The sequence below is a fragment of the Echinops telfairi genome, unplaced genomic scaffold (assembly GCF_000313985.2).
Source record: "Echinops telfairi isolate 266 unplaced genomic scaffold, ASM31398v2 ScPeMD7_16;HRSCAF=60, whole genome shotgun sequence".
NCBI lineage: Eukaryota > Metazoa > Chordata > Mammalia > Afrosoricida > Tenrecidae > Echinops > Echinops telfairi.
In genome coordinates, this window is record NW_022103913.1 from 3345719 (window position 1) to 3359684 (window position 13966).

General features: G+C 42.4%; 1 protein-coding gene across 4 annotated transcripts in view; it reads right to left on the reverse strand.

Annotated features, from left to right (window-relative positions):
- LOC101645873 (U2 snRNP associated SURP domain containing) overlaps positions 1 to 10309 on the reverse strand; it is a 61073-nt gene extending 50764 nt beyond the window's left edge. For 2 of the 4 annotated variants that reach the window (XM_030884803.2, XM_004712063.4), the window contains exons 1-2: positions 10236 to 10309; positions 2985 to 3029 (exon numbers count right to left, since the gene is read on the reverse strand). In XM_030884803.2, the coding sequence (XP_030740663.1) occupies positions 2985 to 3029; positions 10236 to 10280 (90 nt within the window). In that variant the 5' untranslated portion in view covers positions 10281 to 10309. The remainder of the gene's footprint in view (positions 1 to 2984; positions 3030 to 10235) is intronic. The other 2 variants (XM_045287444.1, XM_045287443.1) reach the window with 1 other exon arrangement.
- Between the last annotated feature and the right edge of the window lie 3657 nt (positions 10310 to 13966).

Below are 13966 nucleotides of genomic sequence, written 5' to 3' on the forward strand. Positions count from 1 at the left end.
AAAAAAAAAAAAAAAAAGATCCACTATCCTATTTTGCACATGAAGAACACATATCTGGCAATAACAAACACTGAGGCCCCTGACAGGGCCCTGACCAGATAAGCGAAGAGGGAGTGTGATAACCCCAAGCCACCATGATACCAGGCAGAGAGGAGGGAAGGCTGAGAGGGTAAGACATTGCCCTGTGGGTCCTTGGTGCCCACAAGAGGATGAGGTCAGGGCAGTCCCTTGAAGGTAGGCTGCCCTTGGGACCAGAGAGAAAGTGGGACCCCAGAGTCTTGCCCCAGCTTTCTGTACCAAGTGGTAGCTGGGACAGGCTAGGACATGGCCACAAGCCCTAAAACAGGGCAATCGGGGACACTTGTGCAGTCCCTTATGCTTCCTTGATGCCCCATGCTGGGCCGGCATAGGTGAGGGTAGAACCAGTCCTACCTGGGTCTGCAAGGGATCAGCAGGTGAATGGTGACCAGTAGTAGCAGTTGCAGCTTAAATTCAAGGGTAGAGGGAGGCCAGGTCTGGTTGTTACAGCCTCAGAGGAAGTGATAAATTGTAAATTTTCATGGAGACATGGGGGCAGAAAGAAGAGCACCAGCAAAAATAAAGGCATGCTAGGGCAAGGAGCCAATAAGGGGACCCAGCAGGCAATGTGCACACCCCCCATGGCACCCAGGCCTTGCTGCCTGTGGACAGGAACGCAGACTCCAGCAAAACCACCAAGGGCATTTTTTGGATCATGATTCAGGGCTATCATTCCTGAAAATACAGTGGTCAAAGGAGAGGAAGGAAACTCCAAGGTTAAAGAAGGCCATGCTAAGGCTACCTTGGCTCTGGAAGACGGGGCGGTCCTTCACAGCTAGACTCGTAGTAAGGAGGTGGGGCTATGGGGGTGGGGTTGTCTGGGGTTGGACAACAGTACGCAGGGAGCCATTGAGCATTCATATTACAGGTAAGGAAATGAGAAGATATGGTTATCCTCCACTGCACAAAAAGCCAACTCTAACAATAATCGGGTCTTTAGAACCTAACCATAGCACAAAATGAGAGGTAGATATAAATTTATTAGTACAAACATTGATGTTTATACAAGAGTAAACCAAAAAGATTTGCTCCCAAATCAGACAAACCTGTATCAAACAAAAAGTATCAAAATGTGAAGTTGCTTTCTCGCCATCTAGGTCTATACACTTCTGAAGATGTCTTATCCATCTCTCTAACCTTTCCCTAACCTGTTGGGAGCTGCTCTGAAAGCAGAGGTCTGTTCGTTCAAATGTGGATGTGCAGACACAACTCTCTCACGGACCTGGATGTGTAGATTGTCTCTCTCACGGTCAGATTGTCTCTCTAATGGTCAGATTGACTTTTGTGCCTTAATGTTATTGAGAACATCAGGTGCTTAGCCTTGGGGAAAATATTTGCCAGACAAACAAGAACAAGGATGGGGGGCGCTGTTTTGAGCAATAGTACATTCCCGCTTAACAGTGTATAAAAGTTTGCTGGAAAATAAACTCGGGGCTGCAGTCTTGAATTGCACTCCTCCTGACCCCAGCTTTTTTGTGTCTTTTCTCAGTCCTCACCCCCTCAATCGAGTCCCTGTTGCTTTGCCAGCGGGCTCTGGCACTACCCCTTCCACCACATCAAAATGGAAGCGTTGGCATCCTCGAGGGACTCAAATTGTGTTCCTCTAAACGCGGAGTCTGGGAAACAAACTGAAGTCCAAAGGGGAAGTATCAGGGCTGCTTGAGGTAAGTATCAGGCTAGATGAGGTAAGATTTCCCAAAGAAATTCTCTAAGGACAACCCTTGTTACCCTCAAGATATTTTTATGATGGGAAACAAATCCTTGGACCCAACTTTCCTGTCATTTTTCACACCAACGCAGTTCTTTTGTTTTTCTTAAAACTTCTTTATTGTAAGCCCTGTGATCATCCTGAGACCTTTGAGAAAAACCTATCAAGATTACTCCTTGGAATCCCCAAAAATAATCATCATAACTTTTTGAGCTGACCTTTCTTCCTTAAATTTAATTGACCCAGTACATCACCTTGAAAGTCAGTGTTTTGACAGGACTTTACTCTTTGGATCATATGGTGAATCTGGCTCTTTGGATTTGTGCCTGGTCATGATTCAGTCCATAAAAATCTTTCATAGATTTGATTTTTCTTAAAAGTTTAATTTAAAAAGTCAGCTCTTCAAGCTAGCTCATCGTCGCACAAAGTTTTGGGTACCTATTAAGTCAAATGCTTGCTAAGGCGAAAACGCTCACTAAGAACTGAAATTGCTGAACCATGTGAAGATCCCAACTTCGGTAGCTAGTGCATCAATGGTGATAGATGGTCTTCTTCTGCCAATTTCTGGACTCCAGTCACAGATTCTTCATTCATCACTGTTGACAGTCTCCCTACCCGTGGCTCATTTCTGAGGTCTTCCTGACCCATTTAAAGCACTTAATCCATCTAAAAACTGGTGTTTTCAGTAGGGCAGCATTCCTATAAACTTGTACCAAGTTTCAATTATTTAGGAATATGTCCCTTTGAATTTTGTTAAAACTATTATTAGCATTGACTGCAAACTAATTTTTGGTGGCACAGAAAATATCCTTTTTATAGGCACCATAACAAAACCAAGGCAAGTATATTACTGTGAGAACTTGTCGTTGGGCACCCACTGATTGCAGAGATATGTTTTATTCAGGAAAAAAAAAACAACTGTCCACACATGAATTATAACCTTAGGGGCAATACTTTTTGACTTGCCCTTGTACAAAATTATATAAGCACAATAAAAATATAGAAACATCCATACTAGGTTTTTAAGTCACAGGGAACCTGCAAGAAAAACATTAAAAAAAAGAGTGCCTAACAAAATGGGAAAAGAAAAAAGGCCTATAATCACAATAAGTTATCAAGTAAAATCATAGGTGTAGGGAATATGTAAAAAGAGAAATTAAATTTCAAAGACGAAAGACAGATTCCATTTTATACTCACATGTGCATCTGAAGATCCAGATGAATGAACATCTGATGACCTTGTCTGCAAGTATTAAAAAGAAAGTCAGTATTTAAATGATCAGAAAGTCTTACTATACTAACAAAGTAAGGTTCTAATATTATATAGTCTTTCCAATCTTGTAAGAATTTCTTCCCAGTTAATAAAATTACACACAGCAATCTGATAAAAGTTCAGGTCAATTCTTTAAAATCCCAAATGCATACACTCCAGAATATGATATACACTAGTAGATTGTAACTAAGACACAGTTATCTTTCCAGGTTAGAGACTGGAAACCTTACTATTGGTTTCAAAATAGAATTTTTGCAGAAAAACTTTTGTCAAGTCATAAGATACACAAGATACTGCCAGGAACAAGCTCTCATTACACTGAAGGGGGAAAAAGTGCTTTTCCTTTCTCCAACCAACCAACAAGCCAATTCTAGCATAAGAAAACCCACACATAAACCCTGGCTACCTAATAAGAAATGAATTCTTCAGAACAAGTAAATCCTATTATCAAATTCCCCAACAGGCTACCAGATAAAATTTGTTGTTTGGGGTTATTTCTGTGCCAGTATGCCATAGGAAGACTGTCCAAATAATGTTACTTTCAAGGAATGTCAAGTGTCAACAATGTGGTCTTATTTTTTTTCCTTACTGGTCTGCATTTCAAATTATGTATGACATAACAGTAATTTGTTTCTTCACTATCCAGCTAAGAAAAAAGCCAAGCTGCAATGCTATTAAGTAAAACATACATAGTTCTCTCTGAAATTTTTATTTAGAGGTCTACAATTAAACATTAGCACTCAGCTTTTTTTTTTAACTTGAAGATACTAGGTAGTGAGAGTTCACTTGTTTTCATTTATATTTGTCTGAAAAGCACAATAAAAAACCTTGGAATCGCAAAGATCTCGCCTGACTCTTAACTCCTAGTTCTAAATTCTAAACAAAATGCCTAAAACGTTAATTTTCAAGAAAATGTTGACTATTCCTATGTTATAGGAAGATTTCATGTGGTCTATACTGTATTGCCTTGTTTTGTCTAAGCATAAGGCTCAGAACAATTTTTCAGATTTTCATGAGTCACTGTATCTCCTCTGAACTTCACTAGATTAGGCCCAAGGCAAACTCCGCCCCAAAAAACTAACTCCCTACCTCATTCTTTCTGCCCATCTTTTTTCCATCTCTATTAACACGTCCCCATCATCTACTAGCTAACCATTTTTGAAAGCTAAAATGGTATAGGAGAAATTGTTCATAATATTTAATTTAACTGTGAAACAACATTTTGAAATGCATCCACTTAGAACTGAAGAGAATTTTTATATTGAGATGACTCCCCATTCCTGATCTGCATTGTGAAGTCACTGCCTCCTGGACACCTGGACCCAAATTCCTCCCAAATTAGCTCTTCATTTTAACCTTCTGATTTCTGGCATTGGGTTGCAACTCTCAATCCCTCCATCTAAAAGTACAATTATAAGAGAACTGGTTGTGGAGTCCGATTTCTTGGGTGTGAACGCAGATTTTAGCATTTACTATCTTTATAACCTTGGGCCTAGCTTCTTCATCTGTACACTGAACGCATCCTGCCTCAGGATTGTGAAGAGCAACATCCAGGAAGCAGCACTTAAGACTGTGCTTAGAATGCAGTCACTGGTCAACACAAGTACAGCCAGCAGCGGCAAGATCATTCTGGACGCTTGCTATGCCTTTATTCCCATAAGCAACTGTAGTCTGATGCCTTCCACCCCCTCTCCCAGCTCTTCCTCAGTGGCCTTTAACCTTTATACCAGTGGTTCTCAACCTGTGGGTCGCGACCCCTTGGGGGAGGTCGCCCGATTCATAACCGTAGCAAAATTACAGTTATGAAGTAGCAACAAAAATAACTATGGTGGGGGGGTGTCACTACACGAGGAACTGTATTAAAGGGTCGCATTAGGAAGGTTGAGAACCACTGCCGTATACAGATAAACCAGTAATTCTTTATTCAGCATTTACTAGGCAACTCTTATTGGCTGGCACTGTACCCGACAATGGAGATACGAAATAAAGGCACCTCTGGTCCTCCTCACTATCTTTGAGTCAACTCACAACAACCCTATATGACAGGATAGAACTGCCCCCTCTGGGTTTCCAAGAATGTAACTCTTTACAGGAGTAAAAAGCCATTTTTTCCACCCATGTAGCAGTTGGTGGTTTTGAACTGCTAACCTTGAGGTTAGCAGCTCAATATGTAACCCACTACACATTAGGGGCTAATCAAAGGGAAGCAAGCAACACAAGGTGGCTTGCCATAAGAACAAAACTTAATGGGTTAGCAAATGTTAGGAAAAGCATTCTCGAGAGGTCCTTACATGAGATTTTTAAGCAATCTTCAATATCTAACTGTACCACTACAATACTCTCCAAACCAGTTCTCGTTTCCAAATCCTTCCTAACCGGTAATTCCAAAATATCTTTTCTTTTTTGTTATTGCTGTTGTTTCTTTTTTTTGTTTTTTAATAGTTTTATTAGGGGCTCATACAACTCTTATCACAATCCATACATACATCAATTGTGTAAAGCGCATTTGTACATCCATTGCCCTCATCATTCTCAAAGCATTTGCTCTCCACTTAAGCCCCTGGCATCAGCTCCTCATTTTTCCCCTCCTTCCCCACTTCCCTCTCCCTCATGAACGCTTGATAATTTATAAATTATTTTGTCATATCTTGCCCTGTCTGACATCTCCCTTCACCACTTTTCTATTGTCCGTCCCCCAGGGAGGAGGTCACTTGTAGATCCTTGTAATCGGTTCCTCCTTTCCAACCCACCCTCCCTCTACGCTCCCAGTATCGCCACTGACACCACTGGTCTGGAAGGGATCATCCGCCCTGGATTCCCTGTGTTTCCAGTTCCTATCTGTACCAGTGTACACCCTCTGGTCTAGCCAGACTTGCAAGGTAGAGTTCGGATCATGATGGGATGGGGGTGAGGGGGTAGGAAGCATTTAGGAACTAGAGGAAAGTTGTACTTTTCACTGTTGCTACATCGCACCCTGACTGGCTCCTTTCATCCCCGAGACCCCTCTACAAGGGGATGTCCAGTGGCCTACAAATGGGCTTTGGGTCTCCACTCTACACTTCCCCCCTCATTCACTATGGTAAGATTCTTTGTTCTGATAACTGATCCCTTCGGCATCTCGTGACCACACAGGCTGGTGTGCTTCTTCCATGTGGGCTTCGTTGCTTGTGAGCTAGATAGCCGCTTGTTTACCTTCAAGCTTTTAAGATCCCAAACGCTGTATCTTTTGAGAGCCGGGCATTCTATGATGCTCACCTTCCCGACACAACCGCTGAAGATAAAGCAGGTGAGTAAGCAAACGTGGTGAAAAAAACAAAATATCTTTTCTTAAAAGACTTTTCTGGCTCCAGTTTTCTTCCACAATTGGCACCCACTTTAACTTTCCAGTCTCATTTTATTCCTCAGAAGCCCTGGTGGCATAGTAGTTCCAGGCTGGGCTTCAATTCTCAGCTGACAGTTCGAAACCACCAGAGGCTCCAAGGGGGAAAGACAGTGCTTTATACTCTTGTTATTAAACTGTCCCAGTCTCAGGAACTCACAAGGCGGTTCTACCCTGCCCTATAGGGTCGCTATGAGTTGGCTTTGACTTCATAGCAGTGAGTTTGAGTTTTCTTTTATTCCTCATTTGTGAATACCCTATGTAATGGCTAAACCAAATCATGTACAAATCCATTTTCCAGAACTTTGCTTCCTCATCTCATATCTATGTCTCATACAGCTGCTACTGAAAGGCTGACAGTTCAACACTCTAGTCTTGCTCTGCAGGAGAAAAGATCTAACAATCAGTGCCCATAAATATTCCAGCTTAAGAAACCTTGTAGGGAGGTAGTTCTACCTTGTCCTATAAGATCCCTGAGTCAAAATGAACTCAATGGCAAACAACTCAAATTCCACTATTCTCTTAAAGCTATTTCTCTGCTCTATTAAAACAATTGTTACTTGTTTCCCTAACTTATAGACCTCTGATTTCTTTTTTGAAATCCAGTTAGAAGGAAATGTAGAGGTTATCTAATTTAATTTCTTTTTATGATCAAGAGATATTACTGTATAAGATTTTGACAACTGTCAATGGCAAAAAAAATTTTATATTTTACATTTTAAATGTCTTCCTTAATGTCTATATACATAACTAATAGATAAGAACTGCTGAAGTAGTAGAATTAACATGAAACAAGCTATCTGTCACTTCATCTGTATTACAGAACACAATTAATCCACTCCTCTAGTCTTCCCAGGTCAAAGAACAGAGATCAAACTGGAATCCTGGTGGCATAGTGAGGATACACATTGTGCTGCTAACCTAACCCTAAGGTCAGCAGTTCAGAATCAGCAGGCACCCTGGGGTGAGGGGGGGATGATGACTTTCTGTACCTGTAAAGAATTACAGGTCTCAGAAACCCACAGGGGCCATTCTACCTTGTCCTATAGGGTTGCTTTGAGTTGGAATACTCTATGGCAGTTTAGTTTGGGTTTAGTATTGTATTATTAGTCATAATGATCTTTAATGTCCTCCAATAAATTCTGGGTTTGTGTTCCAAATAAAGCAATAGTTTAAATGTCATTATGATAGCTGATAAGAGTATTTTTCTCAGTATATTAAGATGTTTCCAGATATTTATTTCCTCTAAGGAAAAAACAGAGGGGCAAAAGAGCTAATGTTTCACTAGCTTGTTCATTCCCTTTATTATCAACTCTGCTTTAAAAAAAAAAGGTAATTTCCATATACCATATTACAAAATAGAAGATTGAAGCTCAAGAGTTTAAGCAAAATTACAAATCTATCTAGGTACCATGTCAAAATTTGAATTCAACTGTCCATTTTCTAAACTGTAATCTTTTCAATGTGTCATATCTCCATATTAATGAAGGGGTCCAGATGGTGCAATGGTAGCCTGGCTACAAACTGAAGTCAGCAGTTCAAATACACCAGCATCTCTGCTGAAGATTCAGCAATTCTGCTATATGGCAGTTCTACATTATTTATAGGAACCCTAGTAGCACAGTGGATTAGGAATTGAAGCCAGCAGTTCAAAACCTCTCCGAAGCTGAAAGAAGAGACTTTCTGCTTTCATAAAGATTCACAGCCTCAGAAACCCACAGGCAGTTCTATCCTGCCATATTGGTCACGAGGACTCAGCATGAACTAGATGACAGTAAATTCTGTCTAGAGAATCACTGTGCATCAGAATCAACTCAGCAGCATGCACACCACCACTCCAAAACTCACTGCCACCGAGTCAGTGCGGATTCACAGCGACCCCTGTGGGTTTTCAAGACTGGAACTATTGACAGGAGTAGAAAGCCCAGTCTTTCTCCCATTCAGCCATTCAGTTTCGAGCCAACGCTATAGCAGCCAACTCATAACCACTACACCACCAGCACACATCACCACTACTACCGTATTAATGGGGAAGACCATGTCATCATTTGGGTCCTGAGATAAATGTCCTTTTACGCATTTTAATAAAAATCTGGCAGCATCAAGAGATGATAATCTTAAAGCAATGAACTGAAAACAGTACTGGAATGTTCAACAATGAATAAGGAAAAGCCACAAAATAATGAGACCTAAATGCATACACTGAAATGTTTTTAATATAAGGCCTCAAGTAACATATTACTTCAACAAAATTGTGAGACTTAGACATTAAAGATTAGTATGGATGTAGCTAGCGCTACTAAAAACATCTAAAAAGCAAGTGGGGCTGTTTTTGATCACATGAGTCGGTTCAGGGGGACAATCAGAAGAGTGAGGTACTCACATATTTCTCTCCCTCCCATGGAAAGAGAAATGTGGTGTGAAGGGAAGAAAACAGACACTAGGGTTAAGCATTTTTTGAAGAAATGCCACCAAAATTGGCCTTTTGCCATAAATAAAGGCTGACTGGTAAAACTAAACTCACCTCCATTGAGTTCATTCCCACTCATAGTAGCCCTACAGAGCAGGGAAGAACCACCCCGTGGGTTCAGACTCACAAAGCAGCTGGTGGTTCTGAACTGCTGACCTTGCGATTACAGCCCCAAAGGCTCCCCATAGTAATTATGAACTACTTCTGAGTATCACTCAACAAATGGCATAAAATTCAGATGTATTAGAAACTGCGAAAGCAAGTATAAAACGGTTTTCTCTCCACAAATTGTAAACGGGAGGCAAAGCTTGCGCCATCCTACCATAAACTTGTTAATCGATCTATAATTTTACACTCTTATATGTAACACTCCCCAGAACTTTTAAGAGTATAGATAGATTCTTGAATAAGCATCAAAATGCATAACACCTACTCCGCAGCAGTAAATACCTAAGAAGAAAAAATATATATACACACACATACACACACACAATATCTGCCGTTCTGGCAACCACGATCATTAACTACCGTACAGCTCGTGGCTTTCACAAGACATGCATACGTTCCCATAAAAACCAAAAGCAATTCGCGGGCCAGAGGTGGCTTCCAAGTGTACAGAAATCCTCCTTTCAGGGGAGCACTCGCGCAGAGATGGAATTTAAAAAGCCAGGCCCACAGGCAGCGGGCAGACTCCGACTCACCCCGTGTATTACTTCCCCTACAGTGCGGTAAAGACCACGTGTGGAGTGGAACATGAACCTGGGCGGCGCGGCACTGCAAAGGCAGGCGCTCCCACGCCTGCACCTCCCGCCCGCGCCCCTCCATTATCAGTCCTCCGTTCCCAACTTGCGGTCCCGGAGGTTATTTATTCCCCGGAGGTCAGGAGGATAACCGAGGAAGGCCCAAAGCAGGTGAGCGAGCTCTAACACCGAAGAAAGCGCAGCGCGGGCACCAGCTCCAGGAAGCGATTCCCGCCTCTGCCGTGCACGGTCCGGACGCCTCCGAATCAAAAAGCTGAGGCACAAAAGCGCGTTTTCACGGCTTTCGGACCACACTCGGGGTCCTGATTTGGCCCCAGTGCCAAGCGCGGGCCGCACTACTCACGCCCGCCCTCGGGCCCGCCAGTCTCGAGCCGAATGCAGGCTGAGACTAAAGGAAGATAGCAGGCCGCTCAACCTGCGCACCACGGTGCAGCGGCGTCCCGGCCTCGCACGGGGACCCGAACGCACTCCCCAACCCGCTCGCCTCCCCAGTGACCAGACGGGTCTGTGGGCCCGCACATGACAGCAAAAGACCCACTGACTTCAGAGATCTTCAAAGAAATTACCTTTGAACTGGCCTTCTGAGAACCGCCTGGCGTTTTGTCCGCCATCTTGAGCTTTGCCCCTCCTTCCGCGGCGGCGAGAGTCGAGCGCCGAAGGAGCCGATCTCCGCGGAGCCCGCCAGAGGCCCCGGCAAGGTTGAGCAGTCGACTGACGAGACAGTGAGTTCCGGCCGGGCGGGCCGCGCCACGTGACTGTTGGCGTCAGTGCTTCCCCAGCGCCGCCCGCTCTCCTCCTGATTCTGGAGGCTGCATTGACTGTTCGGGTCGTTGCGTTGGTAGAGTTAAGTAGAGAACGTCCTCGTTCTTTCAGGCCCGGCTGAGACCTCACGCTGCTTTCCCAGGACGGCCTCAGTTACGTTTCTCGGGAGGAGGGGCTGCTCTTTTTAAAGGAGAAACTGATCAATGGGGAGGAGCACTCGCTTCAACTCAAAGTGGATCTGCAATCAACTGCGAGTCTGGCGCTCAGTGAACAAAGACCCGGTTCGCGCCTCCTGGGAGCTTAGGGAAAGCCAAACCTGGAATCTTCACGTTACTTGGAAATTGCCAGTGCTGAGATGGAGTTGGACCTGGAAAACCCAGAAAAAGGGCATTTTACCCAATTTTGGAATGCAACCGTGCTCTTACCCCATACACAAACTGCAAGGCGTCTGTAAAATGGACACGGTACGAAATAACGAAAGAGTATTCTAAACCGAGCACACCTGTAAATTTTCTGCCGTTTGAAATTAGATTTTACTGTTCATTAATATTTTATTCGAAAAGGGGGAGAGCGCCATGCATTTGTAGGTACTTGAACCCTCCCACAGGAGCCCTGGTGGTTACTTGTTGGATCCCTAACAGCAAGGTACGTAGTTCAAAACCACCAGCTGCAACGTGGGAGAAAGCCAAGGCTTTTCTACACCCTTCAGGATGACGGTCTCAGAAACCCTAGGTGAAAGTCTACCTTGCCCTTTAAGGTCTCGGAGTCAGAATTGAATCCGTGACAGTTTGCTTAATCCCTCCCAATTCCAACCCTCAGAGACTATAGACACAGTAGAACATTTTTTAAGTTCTTAACTGCTGGAATTGCGGAAGCAAGGAAAACGCGAAGGGCATTCAAAGCAGGAAAAGCTTTTGAAATAAAAATCTTGTGACAATTCAAAGAAAATGAATCAGTACAGCCCATTTTGCAGGGCACCACAAGCAGTTGAGTTTTACTAGAGCAAAAAGGCCTGGCTTGTGTAAATAGTGTTTTTGTCAGTAGTCTCCAGTCACTCAAGAATTTAATCTGTACAAGTGGTTCGTAGCCAGCATACTCTCGTATCATCTTTTCTCAACTGTTTAGATTATTTACCATTGTCTGAATTAATGACACTATTAATAGAATGGCCTTATGCCCCAGGGAGATGATTGATAAAAATGTTAATGATATCTCTAAGGTGAGCCAGAGATATATATAAACCATAGATTTGGCGCTTTCACTTAATTCTAACCCCAATCTAAGAACAATTAGTTGTTATAACTTGGCTCCACTTGATAATTGTCTTCACCTCACTAAAGGTGTGGGTGGTACAGCAAAATGTGATGAAGAAACTACATGGTACCTGGCAATCAGAAAGAATAGTGTCTTCGGCCATCTAAGTGAAATGTCAACTAAGTCCACATGGGAGAAGCAGACCAGCCTGTGTGATCCAAGAACTATAAATAATATAATCCAAATCTGAAGCAGGGAATGGTTTCAGAGCTTAAATCCTGAACATCTGGCCAGCAGGTGATGGATGACAGTGGAATGCCAAGATCCGTTTGCAAAATCTGCACATAGAGTAAGCCTTCAGTGAATTCCCTCTGACCATAGTCCTGGCATGTGAATAGCTGTGTGATCAGCCAGGGAAATTGTAGAGACAATTATAGTAGATATATTTGAGTTAAAGTAACATCGGATTTGATCCCGCTTTTGACACAGTTCTTTGGACACATGTAAAAGTTTAATCAGTTAAAAGGGAAAAAATGAAAGGGAATCCCCTCTGAACATAGATAGACCAGGACTGTGAATAACCTTGCTATCATTCAGAGTGCATCGGAAAGTGGATTATCGCAGATGCATTAGGTAAAAATTTGGCATCTTATGTTTTGATCTCCCTTTTGACCCATTTCAAAGCTGTTCTGGATTTTAGTATTTTCTGTTTACTTTTCAACTAGAATCTGTCTCTATTTTGTTATTGTTGTTAGTTTTGTTTTTTAATCATTTAATAGGGGCCACTTACAGCTCTTATAACATTCCATATATCAATTGTACCAAGCATATTTGTGTATATGTTACCATCATCATTTTCTAAATATTTACTTTCTATTTGATCCCTTGATATCAGCTCCTCTTTTTTTTCCCTCCCCCCTCCTACCCTCATGATCCCTTGATAAATTATAAATTATTATTGTTTTCCTATCATACACCAACCACTGTCTTCCTTCACCCATGTTTCTGTTGTTCATCCCCCATAGGGGGATGGGAGATTATGTGTCCGTCATTGTGATTAATTGTTGTTAGCTTTTTTGATTCTTTATTTTTTGTTTTTCAGTGTATGAAATCCAGGGTGGGTAAATCTATATTGATGTAACTGGACTAATAGTTTCTTAGGGGTATGGCAAGGGAAGTTGGTGGGGAAATGAGCTGATAACAAGGAATACAAGAAAAACGGAAATGTTCCAAAATTGATTATGGTAATGATTACACAACCCTTCTTGATATGATTAAACTATTGAATTGTAGGATTTATTAATTATGTCCCAATAAAACTCTAGGTCTGGCTAGAGAGGTAGGTAGGAGCAAGTCCACACAATAGTCCTATATTGGGAATTAGAATTGTATAGTGAGAACAAAGTATGGCCCTCAATAAAGTTATATAGGACTGTGGTAAGGTCTAATTTTCATTTCCAAAGATTGCTCTGAGGACAGCATAAGACCGATTTAGTCAAGAAAACTGTCTTAAAATAGTGGGGGCGATGATTCAGGAACATATGAGGAAATGGGACCATTCCTCCTTCATTCAGTCAAAATCTTTTTGAGCCTCCTTTTGTAGAAAAAACTGTGCAGTGTTACGGGGCTTACTGAGACATAATAATGCACTTATTTAGATTTAAAGCTCAATAAAAACTCAGCTAGCATAATACTCAGTGGTAAATGAGTGGAAGCCTTCCCCCAAGACAGGCAACAAGACAGGGATAACCTGCCCTCGCCATTCCTGCTCAGTGTGCTAGACAGAGCAATTAGGCAAGAAAAAGAAATAGAAGGCATCCCAATTAGAAGAGATAAAGTTATATTCCCATAGGATACATTCAAAAATGATGACTCTAGGTGGCACTATATAGAAAAAGAGCTCTGGGGAATTGTTAACGGCTCCAAGGTAGAGAAATGAAGCTGTCGGCTCCCTGAAAGATGCACGGCCTCAGAAACCTTATATGGGTCACTTTAGCTCTGTGGCAGGCAGTTTTGTTTTTTTACATATTAAAAAAAATTATATAGAGAGGTCTGAGGGGCCGGCCTCAATCCCAACTACGTGGACAGCCCTGCTCCCTGCAGAAGAATTCACTTCAGAGGACAACACTGAAGCTACAGCTCAAGGAGAGGGACTTGTCTGATCAGAGCACACAGGAGCCAACAAGGGGGGAAGGAAAAAAAAAAAAGAGTGAAGCACATGCTGGACTGCCAAGCCCTGACGATAATGCTTCTGCTCAGAATAGTCTATGCACAGAGACGA